The following is a 23,609-nucleotide window of genomic DNA, read 5'->3' as shown; positions in this document are numbered from 1 at the left end:
CATTTAGTAGATTATTTTGTTTATTTTGTTTTCCTTTGCTGTGCAGAAGGTTTTTATTTTGATGTAGTCCTAATAGTTTATTTTTTTTAAAGATTTTATTTATTTATTTGACAGAGAGATATATCACAAGTAGACAGAGAGGCAGACAGAGGGAGAGGGGGAAGCAGGCTTCCTGCTGAGCAGAGAGCCCAATGCAGGGCTCGATCCCAGGACCCTGAGATCATGACCTGAGCTGAAAGCAGAGGCTTAACCCACTGAGCCACCCAGGCACCCCAATAGTTTATTTTTTTATGTGTGCTTTTGTTTTCCTTGCCTCAGGAGACATATCTAGAAAAATCTTGCTATGGCTGATGTCAGAGAAATTACTGCCTGTGTTCTCCTCTAGGATTTTCATGTTTTCAGACCTCATGTGTATGTCCTTAATGCATTTTGAGTTTATAAGAAAGTGGTCCAATTTCATTCTTTTGCATGTAGCTCTCCAGTTTTCCCAACACCATCTGTTGAAGAGATTATCTTTTTCTCACTATATATTTATTCCTCCTTTGTTGAAGATTAATCGATCATTATAATCATGGTTTGTTTCTGGGCTCTGTTCTGTTCTGTCTATTGCTGCGCTAGTACCACACTGTTTTGATTACTACAGCTTTGTAGGAGATCTCAGAATCTGGGATGGGGATACCTCCAGTTATGTTTTTCTTTTTCAAGATTCCTCTGGGTATTTGGGGTCTTTTGTGGTTTCATACAAATTTTAGGATGGTTTTTTTCTAGTTCTGTGAAGAATGCTGTTCATGTTTAGTTAGGGATTGTATTAAATCTGTAGATTGCTCTAGTTAGTATGGACATTTTAACTATGTTCTTCTAAGCCATGAGCATGGAATGTCTCTCCATTTCTTTGTGTCTTCTTCAATTTCTTTCATCAGTGTTTTATAGTTTTCAGAGTACAGGTCTTTCACCTCCTCGGCTAAGTTTGTTCTTAGGTATTTTATTATTTTTGGTGCAACTGTAAATGGGATTGTTTTCTTAATTTCTCTTCCTGCTACTCCACTATTAGTTTATAGAAATGCAATGGATTTCTGTATATTGATTTTGTAACCTGCAACCTTACTGAATTCCTTTATCAGTTCTTGTAGTTTTTTGGTGGAGTCTTTAGGGTTTTCTTTTCTTTCTTTTAAAAAAAAATTTTTTTAAAGATTTTTATTTATTTATGTGACAGAGAGAGATCACAGCAGTCAGAGAGGCAGGCAGAGAGAGAGGGAGGGAAGCAGGCTCCCCGCTGAGCAGAGAGCCTGATGCGGGGCTTGATCCCATGACCCTAAGATCATGACCTGAGTCGAAGGCAGAGACTTTAACCCACTGAGCCACCCAGGCGCCCCTTTAGGGTTTTCTATATAGAGTATCATGTCATCTACAAATAGTGAAAGTTTTGTCTCTTCTTTACCAATCTGGATGCCTTTTATTTCTTTTTCTTGGCTAATTTCTGTGGCTAGGACCTCCAGTATTATGTTAAGTAAAAGTAGTGAGAGTGGACTTCTTGTCTTCTTAACCTTAAAGGAAAAGCTCTCAGTTTTTCACCCTCGGGTATGACATAGCTGTGGATTTTTCATATATTATATTAAGTTATGTTCCTTCTAAATCTATTTGTTGAGGGTTTTTATCATGAATGGATGTTGCACTTTGTCAAATTCTTTTTCTGTATCTTAAACAGTTATTATCAAGTACTCTAAATGAAAATAATTTGTCTTATATTTTTGCTTTTATTTATTTATTTATTTTTTGGTCTACTGAGTCAATCTTTTTAAAAGTTACTAAGAATATATTTGAGAAGAAAACCAATTCCCAGAAGTAGTATTTATTTTAAGTGATTCCTTAGAAAGTTCTGTAACTGCATGATCTACTTTGAGTAAACACAGCATGAAGGCTCAGGTTCAGTTGAACTGGCACAATTTCAGTTCTCTGTTGACTAAAATCAGCCCACATGTTGCTCCTCATACACTTATTAGATTTGTTATGCTCTTAACGCCTACTGATGTGAAACTGATTGAAGCTGTAGGTGGAAAGCTGCTAATGAATTGAGCACCCAGATATAATTCTGTGTGTCCTGAGATAATATAATTAAGAAAAAAAGGTATTACAGGAACCACCTTTACAAGGACAAATAAGTGAAGTGGTGAAGACCTGGAGTCTCTCTGTCTGAATTAGAATCCTGGCTCTCTACTGCTTTCTACATGTGTAACCTTGGGAAAGTTATGCAACTTTTGAGCTCCTTTCCTTATCTGTCAAAGGGGAATACCAATGTAACAATACATAGAATTAAACAGTGCCTCTCATTTCATAAACACCCAGCAACTACTAGCAATTATTATTTTCATTATAAAGAATACATAGAAGAAACAGCAAATGGTTGTTTCCCACTGGTAATCCTTCCAGAGCATTAAATATGTAGGGTTTTTTTTTTTAAGATTTTATTTATCTATTTGACAGACAGAGAGGAGGAGAGAGAACACAAGCAGGGGGAGAAGCAAACTCCCCGCTGAGCAGGGAGCCCAATGTGGGGCTTAATTCCAGGACCCTGAGATTATGACCTGAGCCAAAGTCAGTGCTTAACTGACAGCGCTATTTAGGTGCCCCTGAATATGTAGTTTTTAAAAGAAAGATTTATTTATTTATTTTAGAGGGAGAGAGAAAAAGCATGACTGGGAGAGTGACAGAAGGAGTGAGAGAGAGAGAGAGAGAATCTCTAGCAGACTACCCTCTGAGCGTGGAGCCAGATGTGGGGCTCGATCTCACAACCTTGCGATCATGACCTGAGTCAAAATCAAGAGTCAGACACTTAACTGAATAAGCCACCCAGGCACCCCTAAATATCTTGTTTTAACCAAAAAAAGCACTATTGCAACAGGAATGTTAATGCTATGTTAGCAATGACTTGGTTCAACAAAATCTAAGTGTATAGTTTACAAATAATTTTTCTAAGGAAATTTGCTTCAAAACCTGGTTTCTGTATTACTTCATGGTTTCTCAGTAGTAAGAAAGATACTGGAAGAAAATACAAGATGATATAGTTACTGAAGAATTCATGATCAAATGTACTTGGAATTCACACACTGTCAGTGTGAATTCAATATTCATGACAAGCATTCTGGGTGAACAGTCAAACTATGGGGCCGAGTTTCTCTTTAACTTCATATATATATGTATATATATATAGGTATATTGTATTTTAGAAATTGCCCTTCTATGTATTCTATTTCTGGTCAATGAGAGGAAAGCTGTTGCTTAGCAACCAGTGGTTTCTGCTTGGCTGATGTGTAAAATGGAAAGTCATGCAAATAAGAGGCAAAATAATTCTGTCCATTAGGAGTGCTGAGTTACTGGTTTTAACAATTAAGTTAGCTCCCAACTTAGTTTATGGTTCCTTGTGTGGAAAATATATGGGATGGACGCTGTATCATGATATTTACTAATTATTTGTAAAGAACAAAGATTGATTCACAAGATGTAAATTAGTGTATAAAAAAGGAATAATTCAAGGATAAAAAAATTACCTGAGTTTTGAAGTATATGTTTAATGTTTCAAACAGGAAATGTTTACATCTTAAAACAAAAAGGAAGAAAACTAAAATACATACTGAATACTCAAGTTGTAACCAACAAAAAATTATGTGTATACCCTTTTAAAACTTTTAGCATGATTTTATTTTTAGATTTTTTTTTAATGTATTTATTTGACAGAGAGAGATTATAAGTAGGCAGAGAGGCAGGCAGAGAGAGTGAGAGGGAAGCAGGCTCCCTGCTGAGCAGAGAGCCCGATGTGGGACTCGATTCCAGGACCCTGAGATTATGACCTGAGCTGAAGGCAGCGGCTTAAACCACTGAGCCACCCAGGCGCCCTTAGCATGATTTTATATGCATTTCTTCTCTTTCTTTCTTTTCTTTTCTTTATTTATTTATTTGGGAGGGAGAGAGAGAGCAAACCAGAGAGAGAGCATGAGCAGAGGGGAGGGGCAGAGGGAAAAGCAGGCTCCCCACTGAGCAAGTAGCCCAATGTGGGGCTTGATCCCACGGTCCTGGGATCATGACCTGAACTGAAGGCAGACACTTAACCAAGTGAGCCACCCAGGTGCCCCTCCTTCCTTCATTTAGGTTATTCACTAGGAAAAGAGAGCTCACGTCCTATAGTGGTAAGAGATTATATGGTGGCAAGATTCCCTTGTCTGCTGCTAACAAACACTGACTCTAAAGCTAAAGAATATTGATCAGAATGAAAGGATTTGGTGGTATTGATGGTGAGCTCAGGATTGATAGGATTATTGAGGAATAAGCCTTGGAAATGTCCTGGAATTTCAGGTACTTCAGAATACTTCTTGTGGCGATTGCTATTTCCTTCTGCCTTAATATTTCAAAAGTCCAGGGGAGAGCACCTGCTGGCTAATTCCTCATATGCCTGCTCTTTGGCTGGGGTGAGTGGGGTACCAGGAAGGATCTGGTGTGTTCAACTTCCATAAAGGTATGCAACTGGATTTATAGGACTGAATACTACTCAGGAGACTTCTCTTCCCCCAAAGTAAATCTGGGTGCTATTAGAAATGAGTGTTGGAGACATATATATGGCTTATAAACATGGGAAAACGTTGTGTAGGACTTACTTACAGTAAGTCTCCAGGGTCTACAGATCAACTCATCTATGACCTAATTGCTTCTGTCTTCTGATGTTCCTTACCTCTAAAGTGATATAAAAATAATCAACTTTATATATTTACTAGGTACTATAAAATTATCATTGAGTTGGTTGTATCTAGGTCATTTTAGAGAGGTAGTGTGTTATAAAACAGTAATGTTTGTATATTTATGTATTATGTATATTTTTATTTGTATATTTTTTGTATATTTGTATGTATATTTTGGTTTGTATGTTTTTGTATGTAATTTAAGTCATTAATTTTTATGATTGAAATCTTATTTATCTTTATACTATCGCCAAATATCAAGGACTTTGAAAAAATCTGTAGAATCACAGAAATTAAAATAAGAATTAATTAAATCAAGAATAAAAGTAAACCAAAGTTATTGAGTGTAACTTTTTATGCAATGTAGCAGCAAACCAAGAGGCAATATGCCAGATTTTTGATTCAAAGAAAAAGCTCCTTAGATGGTGGAAGAGTTTGCACATATTTCTCTGGTAAAATATTTTGGCTTTCACTTACTTGACTATTAACAATATTCCTTGTCCCTTCATCTAAAAAGGCCTCTATTACAATTTGATCTGTCAATTAGATTATTTCTGTAATGACCATTGAAAATAAATAGTTGAGGTCCCCAGATTTTCCCTATGTGTTAGGATACCAGGTCAGTTCCTAAAACAAAGGTCGAAATAATGGCCTCAAACGAAATAGAAATTTGTTTCTTTCTCACAAAATAGTCAAGCTTGGGTAGAGTAGGGCTGATGTGGCAGTTTCATGGTGCAAGATACTAGTGTTTTTCTATTTAGTTGCTCCATCATCTTCAACATGAAGTTTCCATCTTGTGGTCTAATATGGCTGCCTGTGCAACTGCCGTATCTGCATTCCAACCAGTGGGAAAGGCAAAGGGGAAGGCACATATCCATTTAGCTTATGTATCATTGGCCAGAACCTAGTCACATGGCCATACCTAGGTGTAAAGATCTGAGATACATAGCTCTTAGTTAGTGGGTGAGTTCTGTTCTTTTAGAACTTACTAGAGGGTGGAGTGGAGGTTTTCTTCCATATCGTCTCATCACAAACTTATTACTGTCTTGTTGTGCGTTAAAACAGAAAATACCTACTTACTAAAAAAAATAATAGTTGGGGCGCCTGGGTGGCTCAGTGGGTTAAGCCGCTGTCTTCGGCTCAGGTCATGATCTCAGGGTCCTGGGATCGAGTCCCGCATCAGGCTCCCTGCTCAGCGGGGAGCCTGCTTCCCTCTCTCTCTCTCTGCCTGCCTCTCTATCTACTTGTGATCTCTCTGTCAAATAAATAAATAAAATCTTTAAAAAAAATAATAACAATAGCAACCCAATGTCTACTCAAAGAAACAAGCCCTGGAGGAAATTAAAGTAATACTATAGAATGATGAGTAAAATTCCTACAGAGTGTGTTATCTACACATAAATTAAACTGTTGTCTTTCAAACTATTAGGATAATATATATTGTACCAAAGAATTAAGTAACCTATTGGCACCCCAGAGTTCTAATATCCTTAGAGAACAAGTGATTAAGGGTATCTTAGGTATAGTTCTGCCACTTTTAGACTCCTCATATCATTGATATGTTCCTGAAATTCTATGTAAATGTTTCAAATGGTCCTCAGAAAAAGACATAGTCTTATATCAAAACCCTTAAAAATATATATTCCACTGTGATCCAGAAATTCTACTTTTAGGAGTTTATCCTGAGAAGAACATTGAGGATGCAGAAAAAGATTCATCTATAAGGATATTTACTGCAAAATGTTTTGTTGTAAAAAAAAAAAAAGAAAAAATAACCTAGATGTCCCCAAAAAAGAAAGCGTGTGCATAAATTGTTATGTCCATACAATAGAATAACATACCGCCTTTAAAAATGATAGATGAGAAAAAAATGATGGATGAGAAATATATTTATTGACATGGAAATTTGCTCACAACAAATTGTTAAATGAAATATACAGAGTAGGAAACTACTTACAGTGCTATCCAAATTAAAGGTATACATTTTTACGAAGTTATAAATTAAAAAGCTATATTCTTTTTTTTTACATTTTTTTAAATTTGTTTGTTTATTTACAGCATAACAGTGTTCATTCATTGTTTTGACATCACACCCAGTGCTCCATGCAGTACGTGCCCTCCCTATTACCCCCCACCTGGTTCCTAAACCTCCCACCCCCCCCGCCCTTCAAAACCCTCTGGTTGTTTTTCAGAGTCCATAGTCTGTCATGGTTCATCTCCCCTTCCAGTTTCCCTCAACTCCCTCTCCTCTCCATCTCCCCATGTCCTCCATGTTATTTGTTATGCTCCACAAATAAGTGAGACCATATGATACTTGACTCTCTCTGCTTGACTTATTTCGCTGAGCATAATTTCTTCCAGTCCCGTCCATGTTGCTACAAAAATTGGGTATTCATCCTTTCTGATGGAGGCATAATACTCCATTGTGTATATGGACCACATCTTCCTTATCCATTCATCCGTTGAAGGGCATCTTGGTTCTTTCCACAGTTTGGCGACTGTAGCCATTGCTGCAATAAACATTGGGGTACAGATGGCCCTTCTTTTCACTACATCTGTATCTTTGGGGTAAATACCCAGCAGTGCAATTGCAGGGTCATAGGGAAGCTCTATTCTTAATTTCTTGAGGAATCTCCACACTGTTCTCCAAAGTGGCTGCACTAACTTGCATTCCCACCAACAGTGTAAGAGGGTTCCCCTTTCTCCACATCCTCTCCAACACACGTTGTTTCCTGTCTTGCTAATTTTGGCCATTCTAACTGGTGTCAGGTGGTATCTCAATGTGGTTTTAATTTGAATCTCCCTGATGGCTAGTGATGATGAACATTTTTTCATGTGTCTGATAGCCATTTGTATGTCTTCGTTAGAGAAGTGTCTGTTCATATCTTCTGCCCATTTTTTGATATGATTATCTGTTTTGTGTGTGTTGAGTTTGAGAAGTTCTTTATAGATCCTGGATATCAATCTTTTGTCTGTACTGTCATTTGCAAATATCTTCTCCCATTCCGTGGGTTACCTTTTTGTTTTGTTGACTGTTTCCTTTGCTGTGCAGAAGCTTTTGATCTTGATGAAGTCCCAAAAGTTCATTTTTGAAAAAGCTATAAATATTCTTGAAGAAGACTCACCAGAATACAAAACCCTGTTATTTCTGGGTGGTGGTATGATGGGTCATTATTTTATTCTTTTTGCTTCTTTGTAGGAAAAAAAAAATCATTTATATAATCGTTTTTTTTTTTTTTAACATAGGAAGAAATTAAAAGCTGTGTCCCCTTAACTCTCAGCCAGACTCAGACTGGTGTAGGAAGACAAACATTCTCCTACCCTGATCTCCAGGGAAGCTCTTCTTCTGGACACAGTCCAGACAAGAGCCAAAGCCTCTTTGGCAGTTTGGTCACCAGGAGCAGTCACATCTCCCACAGACAGAGCATGGGTTTTATTCTCTAAGTAAGTAGACACACTGGAAGTTTTTAAGCAATGATACAGAATAAAGATATATTTCCTCCCTCTGTCTTAAGATTTTCTACATTACTGTAGGTACTTAGGAAACCATTGTTGAATGAATGAAGGAGTGATCAGATGGGTGAGATAATGAAGAGAAGAGAGACTATTTTGATGACTTAGAGTAAAAGATCCATGGAAGTACCTTGGCAGGTTATAGACAAAGACCGGTATGGAAGAGAGTTGGTGTGTAAGACAACTCTGGATTTGGTGTTTAGAGACCGGAAATGAATGACCAAGAGAAACTGGAATTCAGAAGGATTAGCTTTTACTTCTGAAAGATAATGCTACTTGGTTGTCTTTGACTATGGAGACATGGAGCATGGAGTTGGAAATGAGAGTTTGGAAATCCAGTAAGAGGACTGAGATCTTTATGGAGAATTCAGAATTATCCACAGGCAGGCTGGTTGAAATTTGAGAGTGGATGCTTAGAGAGAGGGATCTGGGGGATTAAGCTGACCTGCATTTTGCGGGGAAGAACATAAAGGGGGAGCTGGTGAAGCAGATAGGGAGACTGGGCAGTGAAAAGGACCCTTCTCCTTCCTCCATGCCCGAGATGGCTATGCTCAGGTGCTTCTACAGCATATTATATGCCCTCTATCACCAAATTCTCCCATAGAGAGAAATATATTCTTATTTACCCCCTTACAATACTAAGGGGGGAAATTTCAAACGTATCCAAAAAATTGAGATTAAGATCATGATCTCAATGTACCAATTACCCAGTATATCAGAGTTCAAGAAATAAAGTAGAACTACCCAGATGTGTGTGTGTGTGTGGTGTGTGTGTCTAAATATAGGCTTCCCTAGCTATCCAAAAGGAGAGCACACCTCTGAAACCATTCACAAGCCAAAATGGTGTAAAGCAAAAAAGCAATTACCGTTCATTTATATGGAAAATTTTTTGAGTGTTCCCAGACCTAAAAAAGTAACCCCTGTCAGGTTTTTCTGATAACTTTAGCCACATCTTGCTAAAGGACGCATAAAATAAACCAAGATAAGTCACAGATACTCACAGACACAGTTCAAAGCTATGGCGGCTTGATGAGATGCTGAGTGTCGCCCCCAGGGAAGGAGGTTGGCCGCACTAGTCTCGCTGCCTGGGGCACGCACTGCCTCTGGGACGGCTCACTGCAAGACAAACCCTGAACATTATATTTGCTTTTTGCCTTTTCATGGTAAAAGGGAAAATACTCTTAGGATTTTACTTGGTTAACCAAAACAGGTACTAACGTAAGTCTTTTCGTCAAAGCAGAGTGGCATAACATGAACTTTCAAAAGTAGGGATACCTGTATACATTATATGTGTGTGTATGCTTGTACGATCTTGCAACTGTGGGACTGGTTCCATAGTGTCTGTAAGGCTGTTGTCCTTGTCCTTGGCTCTGCTGCTGGGATTTGAAGTGCCGGGACAGGCAATCAGGAAGGGAAGCTGGGTACGAAGGGGAGGAGAGCAAGAACAAGCCGGAGCTGGGAACTTGGAGGACAGACTGAAACTCGTCTTGCCCCTGACCTTAGTAGTGTGGGTGTCCTGCTGAACTTGGGTCCCTTCATCAAGGAGCTGGAAGCACACACCTTGCCCTGGAGTTGGAGAATCTGAAGAGAGTTCCAAGAGTAGGTAGAACAGATGTAGGCTGTCCACAGCCTCATCAAGCTGGTGAATGAGCAGATAAACAATGTATGGCTATAAAAATTGCTGCAGCTTTACTTCCATCCCCCAAATTCCACACAGGAATGGCTCCAGTGGACCACCCTAACTAGAAACATAGAGGGAAGAGAGCTCTGGGAAGTGAGATTCAGCGTAGCCAAGCTGACACATGGCGAAGCCACCACACCTCATTGCAACAGTTATCATCCCACGGTGAGCTCTGTTTCATCAGCTCCTCCGCCCTCTTCCTGTCACCATCCATCTGGGGGGAAGAAAATCATAGGCGTCATAGCATTTTATCTTCAAATCATGTTGTACTTTAAAAGTTGAGATTTTCTACATCTAAACCACAAGGTTTCTTGTTTGTTTGTTTAAGATTTTATTTATTTTTTAGAGAGAGAGCACAATCAGGGCAAAGGGCAAAGGGAGAAGCAGACTCCCTGCTGAGCAGGGAGCTCCATGTGGAACTTGATCTCTGGACTCTGGGATCAGGGCCCAGCTGAAGGCAGATGCTTAACTGACTGAGCCACCCAGGTTGTCCTAAACCAAGAGCTTCTTGAGAGAAGGATCCTTGTCTTACTTAACTTGCACCTCGCATGCATAACTATCATAAATGCTTGTTGACTGAGTGATGAATGCCTTTCTTGTGAATGAGTAAAAGTCTAGCGAGAACAAGTTTGATGTTGTAAGGCAGGCTTTGCCCTGAGGAATTGGATTCAAGCGTTGCTACCTGCATAAAGTTGTCAGTCCTTTCTCTCCAGTGCCTCTAAGTCAAAATACCCACTCCTTTGTGCCCCATGGTGAACATTGTTCATACTTCTAACACAGTACTCATATACTTTATTTGTAATTTGTTTACATGTCTTCCCCCTCTATTAGATCTAAGCATCTTGAGAGAGACAATCAGACTATTGGACCTCTCTGGCTTTTATCTTTTAAAAACGATCAGATGTAAAACTGACAATATTGGCCTCCCTCACCAGGATTCCTGTGAAAATTTCTTGTGAAGGGAAAGAGTTGGACTTTTCTGTTTTTATTTTTCTACTGCCTTGGGTTCATGGCAATTACTTATATATAATTTTCCATTATACCTTAATATGTTCAAGGTCAGTGCATGATGTAATATACATAGGGAGTTAGGACTTTCATCAGGACAATGGAGGTGCTGCTTTTCTCACAAGAATTGTGAAAGGAGGGGGGCCTGGGTGGCTCAGTGGGTTAAAGCCTCTACCTTCGGCTCAGGTCGTGATCCCAGGGTTCTGGGATCAAGCCCCAAATCAGGATCTCTGCTCAGCAGGGAGCCTGCTTCCCTTCCTCTTTCTCTCTCTCTGCCTGCCTCTCTGCCTACTTGGGATCTCTGTTAAATAAATAAATAAAATCTTTGAAAAAAAATTGTGAAAGGATTATGAGTCCTACTTTTCACAGTAGCCAGGACTCTGGACTACAAGTGACAGAATCTAACTTGAACAGGAGTAGACAAAATGACGACCATATTAGCACATATAATGAAACTGCCAGGAAGCAGGAACCACAGAGCCTGGGAATTTCATGGCATAAGGACTCACACCTGCCTTCTATTCATCCTTATGTCCCTTTGTATGCCAACCTCATTCTCTCAAGCCTGTTTTCCTCACAGGGCTGACGTAGCCCTGACTTCTCTACCTAAGAGGAAAAGCCTCATTTCTCTAGACCTAAGTTAAAAAATTCTGAGGAAGGTGCTCATGTCTATGGGAAAGGTAGGGAAGAAGTATGGGTTATACGAGAGGGTACTGTGATTAGCAGTCATCATCAGAACCACATAATTGGGGTGAGGTTGGAGCATTTCCCCCAAAGAAGTGCAGTACAGGGTCCCCAAAGCAAAAGACAGTGGCTGCACCTGTGTACCTTTTCACTACAAAGAAATTGGAGCAGATATGAAGTGCTAAACAGCAAGAAAATTCTGTTGCTAATTTTACAGACATTTATCACTGTGCTAGGTGCCACAAAATAAAGTGAACAAGAAATAGACTTTATCCTTAAAAAGTTTATAATACACGGAGGGATTAAAAAATGCATAGGTAGTCATGATTCAAAGGAGAACACCGTTAATCAGCAAAAGCACATGAAGTGCTACAGAAAGATTTGTGCAGAGGGAGAGACCCTATTGATTTGAACGAGGTCTTTGGTTTGGACTTCGTGGGGCATCAAGGTTCTGATAAGCATAGTTGGAACTTTGCTCAGGTGATAAGCAGGTACTTCATCTAGCTGAAGCTACATGCGGAAGTCTTCTCCTTGGGGGAGGTGTGCAGAGTGTTTGGGGACCTGCAGGGAATCCAGCTGCAAGCTGGAGGAATGATTTGAAGTCATACTATGGTGGCCCTTGACTTCTGACCTAAGTCAGAATGAATCCTATGCTCTCTCTCACCGAAACCAATGGGAGCACCAAATGAGTCCATGGAGGGAAAAAATGTGATCTCTGGATATTTCTTCCTGCAGAGCTACAATAGTGAGAAGAAAAGCATGGCAGTAAATAAAGGAGAAACAGGTGTCAGCCGTGGTGTTATTGTCAGCACGTCTGATGTTAGACTATGTACAAAAGGCCTACAAAAAGTCAATGGCCTATAGCTTGAAGTGGGAAAATTAAACAAGATAATTTTTTTTTAAAAGATTTTATTTATTTGACAGACAGAGATCACAAGTAGGCAGAGAGGCAGGCAGAGAGAAGGGAGAAGCAGGCTCCCCTCTGAGCAGAGAGCCAGACATGGGGCTCGATCCCAGGACTCTGGGATCATGACCTGAGCTGAAGGCAGAGGCTTTAACCCACTGAGCCACCCAGGTGCCCCAAACAAGATAATTTTTAAAGCACTGGATGACGTAAGCTAGTGGTTCTCAGAATTTGCAAATCATTTAAAATCTTAGGCCCCATCCCCCACTTACTGAACAGAAACTTTGGGAGTGGGTTTCAGCAATATGTGTTTTAATAAGACTTCCAGATGATTCTGATAAGTGCTGAAGTTTAAGAACTTCTCTGTACTAGGCTGAAAATAAAACCCCAAAAGATCCATGTTCTAATCCCTGGGACCTGTAAACTTTACCTTATTTGGAAAAAGGGTCTTTGCAGATGTGATTACAAATATTGAGATAAGAGATTACCCTGGATTATCTGGGGAGACCCTAAATGCCCTCATAAGTGTCCTTATAAGAGAGAGACAGGTAGATTATACAGAAGAGGAGGAGGTCCTGTGCCCGGGAGGCAGAGACTGGAGTGAAGCAGCCAGGAGGGAAGAAATGTCCACAACTACACAGAAGCTGGCAGAGGCAAGGAATGGGTGGAGTGCAGGGTGGCCTTGCAGACACTTTGATTTCTTTTTTTTTTTTTTTTTTAAAGATTTTATTTATTTATTTGACAGAGAGAGATCTCAAGTAGGCAGAGAGGCAGGCAGAGAGAGAGAGAGGGAAGCAGGCTCGCCGCTGAGCAGAGAGCCCGATGTGGGACTCGATCCCAGGACCCTGAGATCATGACCTGAGCCGAAGGCAGCGGCTTAACCCACTGAGCCACCCAGGCGCCCGACACTTTGATTTCTGCTTGATGAAATGGATTTCAAACTTTTGGGGTCTAGAACAGTGAGACAACAAATTTCTATTGTTTTAGGCTACCAAGTTGTGGTAATTTATTAACCAGCAGCCACAGGAACTAATATACACCAAAATAAGAAGAACTCTCGGATAAAGTACTTAAAAATTCACTAGATTCTTATAATACGAAAATGTACTTGCTATTACTTTAAAATTCTAAACATAGTTATTCTTTTGTGTTTAGTGAAATTTGTCACATCTAAAACATTTTCCGAACACAGTTTGCTATTGAGTGTTAAAGTGTAATAATTTTCATAATGTTGGCATCAAAGATTGCCTCTATATACCTTGATTTTCCTATGATAGCTAATCCTGCAGGGAAAGGAAACAAATTCTGTTGGGTTGAAAAAAACAAAACAAAACAAAACAAACCCAACAGGAGACATTTTGCTTATAGGTAAGATCTGCATGAGTTACAGAGCTGTAATAAATTTTCCTTTATGGATAAGAAAATGTTCTTGAAAAATAATAGTGAAAGGAAAATGCTTCAGAATAAATATGAGAAGATTTTCTATCTCTAATTATGCTACTTGGTAAAATACTCAAGCTTTTTTAGAATACATGGACCAGGGGGCACCTGGATGGCTCAGTCAGTCATTGGGCATCTGCCTTCCGCTCAGGTCATGGTCCCAGGGTCTTGGAACGGAGCCCGGCATGGGGCTCCCTGCTCGGTGGTGGGGGAGGAGCCTGTTTTTCCCTCTCCCACTACCCCCCCACCCCCGCCCCGCCGCTTGTGTTCCCTCTCTCGCTGTCTCTGTCTCTGTGAAATAAATAAGTAAATCTTTAAAATAAAATACCTGGGACATCGTAATACTTGTAATAACATTCTCTTGTGCATAGTGCTTCTCAGACACACACGTATAGTAATCCCCCCTTATCCACCGTTTTCGCTTCCACAGTTTCGTTACCCACTGTCAGTCGTGGTCAGGAAGCAGATGACCCTCCTCCTGAAGAATCATTGGAAGGTCAATGGTAGCTTAACTTTACATCACAACGCCTGCGTCATTCACGTCTTTTAGCTTCCTTTCATCCCATAGGCATTTTATCATCTCCTGTCATCACAAAAAGGGTGAGTACAGTACAATAAGATATTTTGAGAGAGAGCATTTTACGTAACTTTTATTACATTTATTGTTATAATTATTCTATTTATTATTATTATTATTAATCTCTTACTATGCCTGATTTATAAATTAAACTTCATCATAGGTGTGTCTGTGTATAGGAAAACATATCCTATATAAGATTTGGTATTATCCATCATTTCAGGCATCCACTTGGGGGTCTTGGAACGTGTCCCCTGCAGGTAAGGGGGGACTACTGTGTTCCGGTTTACTCCTTGCAACTACTAGGTGAGCTGTGCAGAGCAGGTATTTTTATTTTTCTTATTGTACAAATAGGAAACAGTGATGCCCACAAAAGTTAAGTGACTGGCCCAAGGTTCCAAAAAAGGTAGCTATTAGATTTGGAATTAGACACTACCAAAATCTATGCAATGCTGTTTCCAGAGATCTGGGTTTCCTTAGCTACCCTCAACAAGGTGTATTAATATTTGAAGTAATTATGCTATGGCTCATTACACTGTGGTTCTTGTGGCCTGTTTCATTCCATCCGACAGGCATTTGCGAGCATTTGTTGCATGTCTAGAACTGTACTAGTTAGCATGGGGTCCTTTGTAGAAAACGCTGGACACGGTGCTTGCTCTCAGAGAATGCATGTTATGGGGAGGAATACCTTCGTAAATGGAGTGAGTAGTCAGAGAAAGAATAAAATCTGGGAGACTTTATGCAGAAAACCTTGAAGAATGGATCTGATCCACAGGGGTGAAATATCGAAAAGCATTCTGAGAGGGGCGCCTGGGTGGCTAAGTGGGTTAAGCCGCTGCCTTCAGCTCAGGTCATGATCTCGGGGTCCTGGGATCGAGTCCCACATCGGGCTCTCTGCTCAGCGGAGAGCCTGCTTCCCTTCCTCTCTCTCTGCCTGCCTCTCTTGTGATTTCTCTCTGTCAAATAAATAAATCTTTAAAAAAAAAAAAAGAAAAGAAAAGCATTCTGAGAGGCACCAGATGTGTGTGTGTGTGAGTGTGTGTGGCGGGGGTGAGAGTGAATGAGCAAAAGTGTAGGGGCCGAAGCAGGATGTGGACCTGGGGAAGGTGATAATGTGATCTGTCAGAAGCACAAAGTGTGTGTGCTGAGTAATGGGAGCTAGGCTTTGTGGTGCCCACCTGGCTTCAGAGTTACACAGCAGCTGAGAATCTTTAATATTTCCAGTGAGCACTGCACCCTAGAAATGTAAGGAAAAAGCCGTACTCATATCTAAACATTAAAACACAACTAAAAAACCTCTCTTTCTTTCTGTTCAAGTCACCTATTCTAGACCTACGGACATAGCTCCTGGGAACTTAACAGCTCTTCTCCTGGGTTCTCTGAGGATCACAGTGGTGTGTGTGTGTGTGTGTGTGTGTTTGTGTGTGTACATGCTCATCCATGTCTGCCGGTGTGTGTCAATGTATTTGCATTCCAGGTCATAAAGTTCCTCTTAGGAAAATGTTTTCAGGATGCAAGGTGAAGACATAGTCTGCAAATAGGGGAATCAAAGTAACACTTACATAATAAAGTGACATAATTTAGGAGAAGGGGTTAGCAGCAGAAAGAGGGGAAGGGAGGAAGTAGGGAAGGGAAGGTAAGAGCAGGGGAGGGCAGAGCCTGAGGGGAAAGTACAACAGGTAAGAAACCCTTGGGGCTAGGGCAGTTGAAGGACTCTCAAGAACAGGGCTAAAAAAGGAAAAAAGAACAGTGCTATTTAATTTTTACTTTTGAATTATTTTTGGTGCTTCCATGCAATTCTTCACCATTGCCTTGAATCTTCCATAAAAAGTTATACCCAGGGACGCCTGGGTGGCTCAGTCAATTAACGACTGCCTTTGGCTTGGGTCATGATCCCGGGTTCTGGGGATCAAGCCCTGCGCCAGGCTCCCTGCTCAGCAGGGAGTCTGCTTCTCCCTCTCCCTCTCCTGCTCACCCTGCTTGTTCTCTCTCTCTGTAAATAAATAAATAAAATCTTTAAAAAAAATTTGTACCCAGAGCCTTGAGTCGGCGATACTTGGGAAAGGACATAAAGTGTGTGTGAAGGAAGCAGGGTCATGTCTAGCATAAGGCAACAGCGGTGTAGCTCTCATGCAGTTCCAGAGTCGTTGGCATACCAAATTAAGTTGGAGCCATTGGTGACAAAGACAAATGTAGGTACATTGTCCTCCTTCCTCCAGTCCCTGCAGAAAGTGGGAAGGATACCGAGTTTTCCATTTCATGGAGCTTGGGACTCCAGCCAATTTCACCTGAACCATATAGGACATGGTGCCCCTGCTTATATGTGGGTTACACCAGCTTGTGGTCACTCAGCGACGCTTCAGCCTCTGCTTCTTTGGGCTCTCTGTCACCAAGGAAAGGCCTTTCTGTTTGCTGAAAATCACCAGGCGAATGAGCCAGCTCCTGGAGGAGGAGGTAGAGTTAAATTGGCTAAGGGTAGAGTCTCCAGAGAGTGACTCAGGTTTGGCTTCTCTTGGCTCTGGAGCCTATTTTCTGTTTACCAGGGAATTAATCATGGTTTCCAAATTGGTCTGCCAGGACGCCAGCAGGACTGGTTAAAGAAAGCAGAGGTGCTGAGTTTGGGATTTTTCCATGCCCTGGTCAGTGATTTTCAGCAGGAAAATGAAGGGATGGGATTTTTCCTTTCTAGCCTTGCAATGAATTATTGAGGGTCCTATAATTCATCTGATTCTGGTCATTTGTCCCAGAATAAACTCATCAGATTTATAGCAGCTGAGGTGAGATGCCTGACTTCTTTCTTTTTTTGCTCAGGATTAAGAGTGAATTTGTAGTGTTTATTAACCAGGTTTAGTAGATATTTGATTTAATTCACCCTAGCAACTATTTAATAAACAGCCAGCATGTGCCAGGCTACAGAAGGCTAAAGCTGATATTTACAAGGATCAGGGAGGGTTTGGAAATATATAGAAAATAAATAATAAATGAAAGAAAGAAAGAATGAATGAATGAATGCTTATATACATACATACATACATACATACATACATACATACATCTTTAGTCCTAAAATGGGTTTGAGCCTTTTTGCTATATTCATTACAACCCTTTTAGGATATGCTTTCTCATATATTTATATATAAGCAATGCATCAACATAATATCTTGTGCACTTGACAGTGACATACTGGGAGAAGTCTTTTTAGAAGCAATAATGGTCTTGCTCTCATTCGTTGGGTTGTTTACCATAGGGGGTGGTTTGATTGCTTTGTACTGTTGCTACTTCCACAGATACCAAGACAGATTCCATTTCCCAGTGAGAGCAAAGAAGCTCTTGAAAACATGAGAGATCATTTTTATTTTTTATTTTTTTTAAAGCTGGGTAGAACATTGCTTGTCCAGTATTTTTTTTAATTTTTGAACTTTTAAAAAAGATTATTTATTTATTTCTTTGAGAGAGCACAAGCAGGGGGAGCAGCAGGCAGAGGGAGAAGCAGGCTTCCGCCAAGCAGGGAACCTGCTATGGGACTTGACCCCAGGACCTTGGGATCATGACCCGAGCCGAAGGCAGACACTTAACTGACTGCGCCACCCAGGCATCCTGAGAGATCATTTTTAAAGGGAGAACTTATTTTTCAATTAGCTAAAGTGACCTTAAGTAATTTGTGATAATGGTGCTTCCGAATTTAATATATAGGTGTTTATTCTTATATCGGCAAGAATAATCTCTAGCTGGGCAAATGGTGTTAATCTCACAAAAAGATTTATATTGTGAAGTAGATTGGTAAAAGAAACCTGTGACAGGTCTGTTCTGGTATTTTTTGTTTTATCAGTTTTTTCTTTCAAAGTAGTAAAAAAATTAGAAAGAATAGATAAAGAAAGATAAAGGAACAGGTTACTGTATTATAACATTGCTGTTTGGGTCCTGATTAACCTGCATCCCTTCGACCACTTGTATTATATACATTTGCATTTGCAACACGTAGGGACTAGCATTATTGTGATATATGCTGTGATTAGAACATAGATACATAGATAGATAGTTAGACAGATGGACAGACAGCAAAGAAGTACTCTTGCTAACTTAATCTCCAAACCCAATTGATGCCTGAAATGCCCCTTCCTCCATAGTGTTGGGCATAGTCCCTTTCAGCAGTGTTTTGGGCGTGTGCTCTGGGCAGTGATGCTACCTTAAGGACCACTAATCATCAGGAAGTGTGGCATATTCGAAGAGCACGTTTTCACCTTTTGTGACACCTTTCCTCTGGGCCGTTAACCTGGCACTTCTTACTGGGCAAGAATGGTGATAACCAAAAGTCCATTCAATATTCCTGACTGATGAGACAGAGAAGGAAGACCAATAATGGTAAATATTGGGATAATCGTTCTCACACACTCTTCTGGCCCTGACTTATGCTTGCAGAGGTCAATCACACAGAGCCAGTGAGGATAAAAGTGGCACATAAACTTGAATTCCTCAATCTGAGGTTGAGAGTTGAAGAGTCTAGCTTCCAGCTTCTCTGTGGACTTGCTGAATCCTGGGCCTCTGTGATGACCAAGTGAAAGGAGGTTGGGATTATATCAGAGTTGGAAGGCTCCTGAATGCATTCCTTAGGAGCTGTACACTGCGGTGTTTTAATAAGGCTGTTTGGAAAAATCTTCAAGAGTTGCCTGCTGTAGAGGCAGTGTCCGTGGAAGCAAGAGTTAAACAGGAGTATAAAGTTAAAGGAAACCTTTTAAAAATCATTTTGACATCTATGGTTGGAAAGGCTTTAAAGGTCGTCTGATCTACCTCCCCATCTACTCTGAGGACTCCTCTACAGTGTCTCTCACGAGTTACCATCTACTTTCTGCATGGACTCCTATCATGACATGGAATATACTTAAATACCCATTTTGGTAGTAGCCTTTTGAGACATATTTACATATTCCCCTCACATAGTTATAATCTTTGAGAAACATCCCCTTCAGTGTGGTAGCCAAATAACCTTTTCCTTCTAGATTTCACCATTTTTGTGCAAAAGCACATGCTAGATCCTACAGAGAGAGGACAGGATTGAATAATACAGAATCAAATTCTGGCTTTAAGGACATTTCAGTCTAGTGGATGAATTTAGGCAAGGATGTACTTTGGGAGGAATAATCAAGGAAATTTCAGAGACGAAATGGCATGTGAGCTTAACCTTAAAGTGTGGGTAAAATTTGGAAGGACTTTTCCAAAAATGGCCTAGAAAATAAGCAAAATTCTATCACATGGGAGAATAATGTAGTAGAATTCAGGTTACTTGCTTAAGGATTCTTATTTCCCAGAAGACAGAAGCAGGAGCTTTCCATCAAAGGACTTGGTTTTGGGAATGTATATTATTGCACCCTTTGATTTTTTCAAAGATAATGTTAGTAGTTCTCTTTTTCAACAGAAGTTTCCTACAAAATCACATTTCCTGTCCCCAGAGTGATCTTAAACTGAATAGAAGAAAGGAAGTAAATAGAGTTCCAGAAAGCAACCTTTAAACCATATTTATTTTGAAAAAATATCCAAAGGAGACATTTTTAAAGGTACTTTTATTCAGAACTTTTTTTAAAAAAAGGAACAAAAAGGCAAATAGCCCAGATATTGCCCTGTAGAATACAAATGCCATCTAAGAGGGAGAGCCTTGACATACTTACTCGGCAGAAGTTTGAAGTCTGAGGTTTTTTTATTTACATTCCCTGGATGTGCCATATGGGTTACTCATGGCCAGAATATAAGCTCTTTTGTTCACCACCCCCTTCCTTGGGCCAGTCCAGACCCAGATCTTCTGTGTCTCTTCGGGTTTGCTTACTGAACGCAGAGGAGGGATATGGTCAGTGGCTTAAGCCACGGCATAGAATGCTGCCTCTGCCACCACTGACTCACAAGGTGGCTGGGCCAGCTCACTTCCCCTTCTGATGTTTCTGTTCCTTTGTGTATAATGGACAATTTTCACTTCACTTCATTCCATGGAAATAAATGTGTATATTTGTGAGTGTTTTTTGAAACAGGAATGGAAAGGAGAGTAGGCAAAGCACAGAATCACTTTCAATTCTATTACTGTTGCACCAACAACACCCATGGATAGTCCATCAAGGATAAAAACAGCTTGCTCAACGTTGGCTTGTTTATTGAAGGGTAAGAATGAAATCTTGGGCTGATCAACTTATATTCCCATGTTGACTCACGTCCTTACCTTCCTCCTAGCTGCTAGAGTGAGAGGGCCAGTTGCCAAAGGGCTTGTTTTGCCTTCCCCAACCAGCATTGCTGTTTTATCCTTGAGTTCAGTCCACAAGCTAGATTCTTACTCTTCTACAGATACAGAGGTGCATTGCTTCCTGCGACAGGCTGTTTATAGGATGAGTCTGGTGAATAGTAAATATCTTCAAACAAACCAGATTTCTCCCCTAGTTGGATTTATTATTTCAGAAAGTTTCTTCTTTGTTTTGAGTTGACTTCTTAGGAAAAGCATAGGAATAAGAAATAGATTAAGCTACCTGTTCTGGTTGTGTCTGTAATTAACTATGTGACTTTGGGCAAATGGCACTCTAAAGTCTTGCTAGTTTATGATCTGGCCATGTGGAGCCTCAGTTTTGCTATGTCTAATATTTTGGATTCAGATTAGGTGTTTTTTTTACAGTCTAAATATGGAATTCTCTGACAATTTCAGCCATCTATGATACTGTTGCTTTAAATGTCTTGTTTTGAGTCTTTTCTTAAGGAATTTATGATGATAATTATTAACTTTTGAGAATTAATTCAAAAGATGAACGTATGAAAGTTAAACAGCAGTAATGCGTTTTATAAGCAGGCTTCTATTTAAAATTGTAACTTACCTTTTTTTGAAAAAAGATTTTATTTATTTATTTTATTTGAGAGAGAGAGAGAGCAGAAGTGTGAGCGGGTTTGGGGGCAGAGGGAGAGAGAGAGAGACTCAAGCAGACTCCGAGCTGAGCAGAGAACCTGATCCAGAGCTTGATCTCAGGACCCCGAGATCATGACCTGAGTTGAAATCAAGAGTAGATCACTTAACTGACTGAGCCACCCAGGTGCCCTGTAACTTGTCTTTTCTAGCAAAACATTGGACCATATATTTTTAGCAGTTTGATACATGTTCTGCACAACCTGGGCCACCTGCTTAGCTCTCCAGTCAGCGGACTGCTCTCCATGCTCAGTTCCGTAGTGATTTGTATACCTGCGGCTTTAGATACCAACTCTTCATCAATTCCAGTAGATTTACATATCCAACCCAGGCTTCTCTCATAAAATCCAGACTCGTATTCTACCATCAGCGACATCCTCATTTGAATTTCTAGTAGGAACCTCAGACTGAACATGTCCAACACAGAATGCGTCCTCTCCACTGCCTCCCCAAATGCCCCCCCTACACCCCCCTGTTTCTCCCAATCACTGTTGGAGCAGCTTAGACCTTCCACATGCTCACGCCACAGTTTGGATGTCCTCCTTACCACCTCTCCTTCTCTCACAATTCACTAGCTGTCTCCTAATTGGTCTCCCTGCTTTCTGCCCCCGTTCTTTTATGAATCATTTTCCAGACAGTAGCCAGTGCAATCCATTTACAAATGAAGTCACAAATCATGTCACTGGTCTGCCCAAAGCTCCTTAACTTATCTGAGCTAGTAATTGATTCTTGATCACTCAGAGCACAGGCAGAAACTCAGGCCATGGTATCCTTTTCAATTTCATCTCTGGTTTCCCCCGCCCAGCTCACTAGTCCCTGCCACATCACTCTCCCTGGAGCTTGCCAGACATGTCAGTCCCTGAGCCTTTGCATTTGCTGTTTCCTGCCCTGCGATGTTTTTCCCATAGATAATCCTCAAAGCTCCTGCCTTGTCTTGCCCAGGTTTTTGTTCAATGTTATATTCTTACTGTATTCTTCCCTGAACTGCTTCCCTGCCCTGCCCCCAACTCCCCGTGCCCTGCCCCTGTTTTCTCCTATCACCTTTTCCTTTCCTTTTTCTCCATAGTTCTTGTCACTACGAAATACCGGGTTTCTCTGCCTTGGCACTATTTTTTTTTTTTTAAGATTTTATTTATTCATTTGAGAGAGAAAGAGAGCATGATGAGGAGGAACGGAAGCCAGAGGGAGAGGGAGAAGCAGTCTCCCTGCTGAGTAAGGAGCCTGACTCCGGGCTGATCCCAGGATCCTGGGATCATGACCTGAGCCAAAAGGAGACATTTAACCAACTGAGCCACTCAGGTGCCCCACCATCTTGGCACTATTGACATTTTGGAATAGTTCTTTGTTGTTGGGGATTACTCTGTGCTTTGTAGGATGTTTAGAAGCATCCCTGGCTTCTTACCCACTAAGTACTAGCAACTCTTTTCTTCTTCCCAGTTGTGACAACCAAAAATATCTCCAGACATTGCCAAATGTCTCCTGGGGAGAAAAATCACCCCCGGTTGAGATCAGCTGATCTAATACAATTTGTGTTTTTCCTATTTATTCACCTCCCTTTCCTACTGCTAGACTATAACCTCCATGAGAACAGTGATTTTTGTCTCTGTTCACTGCTCTATTGCGAGAACCCAGAATAGAGCCCAGCACATAGTAAGTGCTTAGCAAGTATCTAATGAATGAATGAATGAATGGGCTCCAGTCTCATGCCTCTGTCCTCATTAAGCTGTAGTCATACTAGCCTTTCTTCTGCCTGTTGTCCATCCTGAACTCATTCTCACCTTCCTGTCTTTTTCTTTCAGTTCCTGCTTCTGGAAAGCCCTGTCGACACGTCATCACATAGGGGTGGACCCCAGCTTGTTACTCAGGTCCCTCCTCAAATGTAACTTGCTCAGAGAAGCCTTCCCTGAGGACTCTCCCTGGCTGCAAGAGATACTGTGTACCATGTTACTGTGATTAATTTCTTCATTACATTTATCTCCGCAATTATTTGTTTTATGTAGGTTGAATTATTCTTTGTTTACATGGTGAATTTCTGTTTTTCTCTCTTACAAGGATGCTCTCTGAGCCCTCAATCTTATCTGCTTTATTTATCATGGCAGCCCCATAATTAAAACAGTTCTAGGCCGATAGTTCGTGGGCTGATTGAA

At 40.5% G+C, this 23,609-nt stretch overlaps 1 protein-coding gene across 1 annotated transcript in view; it reads left to right on the top strand.

Annotated features, from left to right (window-relative positions):
• The window catches only part of LOC123927617 (serine/arginine repetitive matrix protein 1-like), a 51,676-nt gene extending 28,284 nt beyond the window's left edge, over window positions 1–23,392 (top strand). The window contains exon 6 of the mRNA XM_045982297.1: window positions 23,262–23,392. Coding sequence (XP_045838253.1) covers window positions 23,262–23,345 — 84 coding nt within the window. The 3' untranslated portion in view covers window positions 23,346–23,392. The remainder of the gene's footprint in view (window positions 1–23,261) is intronic.
• Window positions 23,393–23,609: the final 217 nt, after the last annotated feature.

Source organism: Meles meles, chromosome 17 (genome assembly GCF_922984935.1).
Source record: "Meles meles chromosome 17, mMelMel3.1 paternal haplotype, whole genome shotgun sequence".
Classification (NCBI taxonomy): Eukaryota; Metazoa; Chordata; class Mammalia; order Carnivora; family Mustelidae; genus Meles; species Meles meles.
This window is presented reverse-complemented; position numbering and strand designations above follow the sequence as displayed.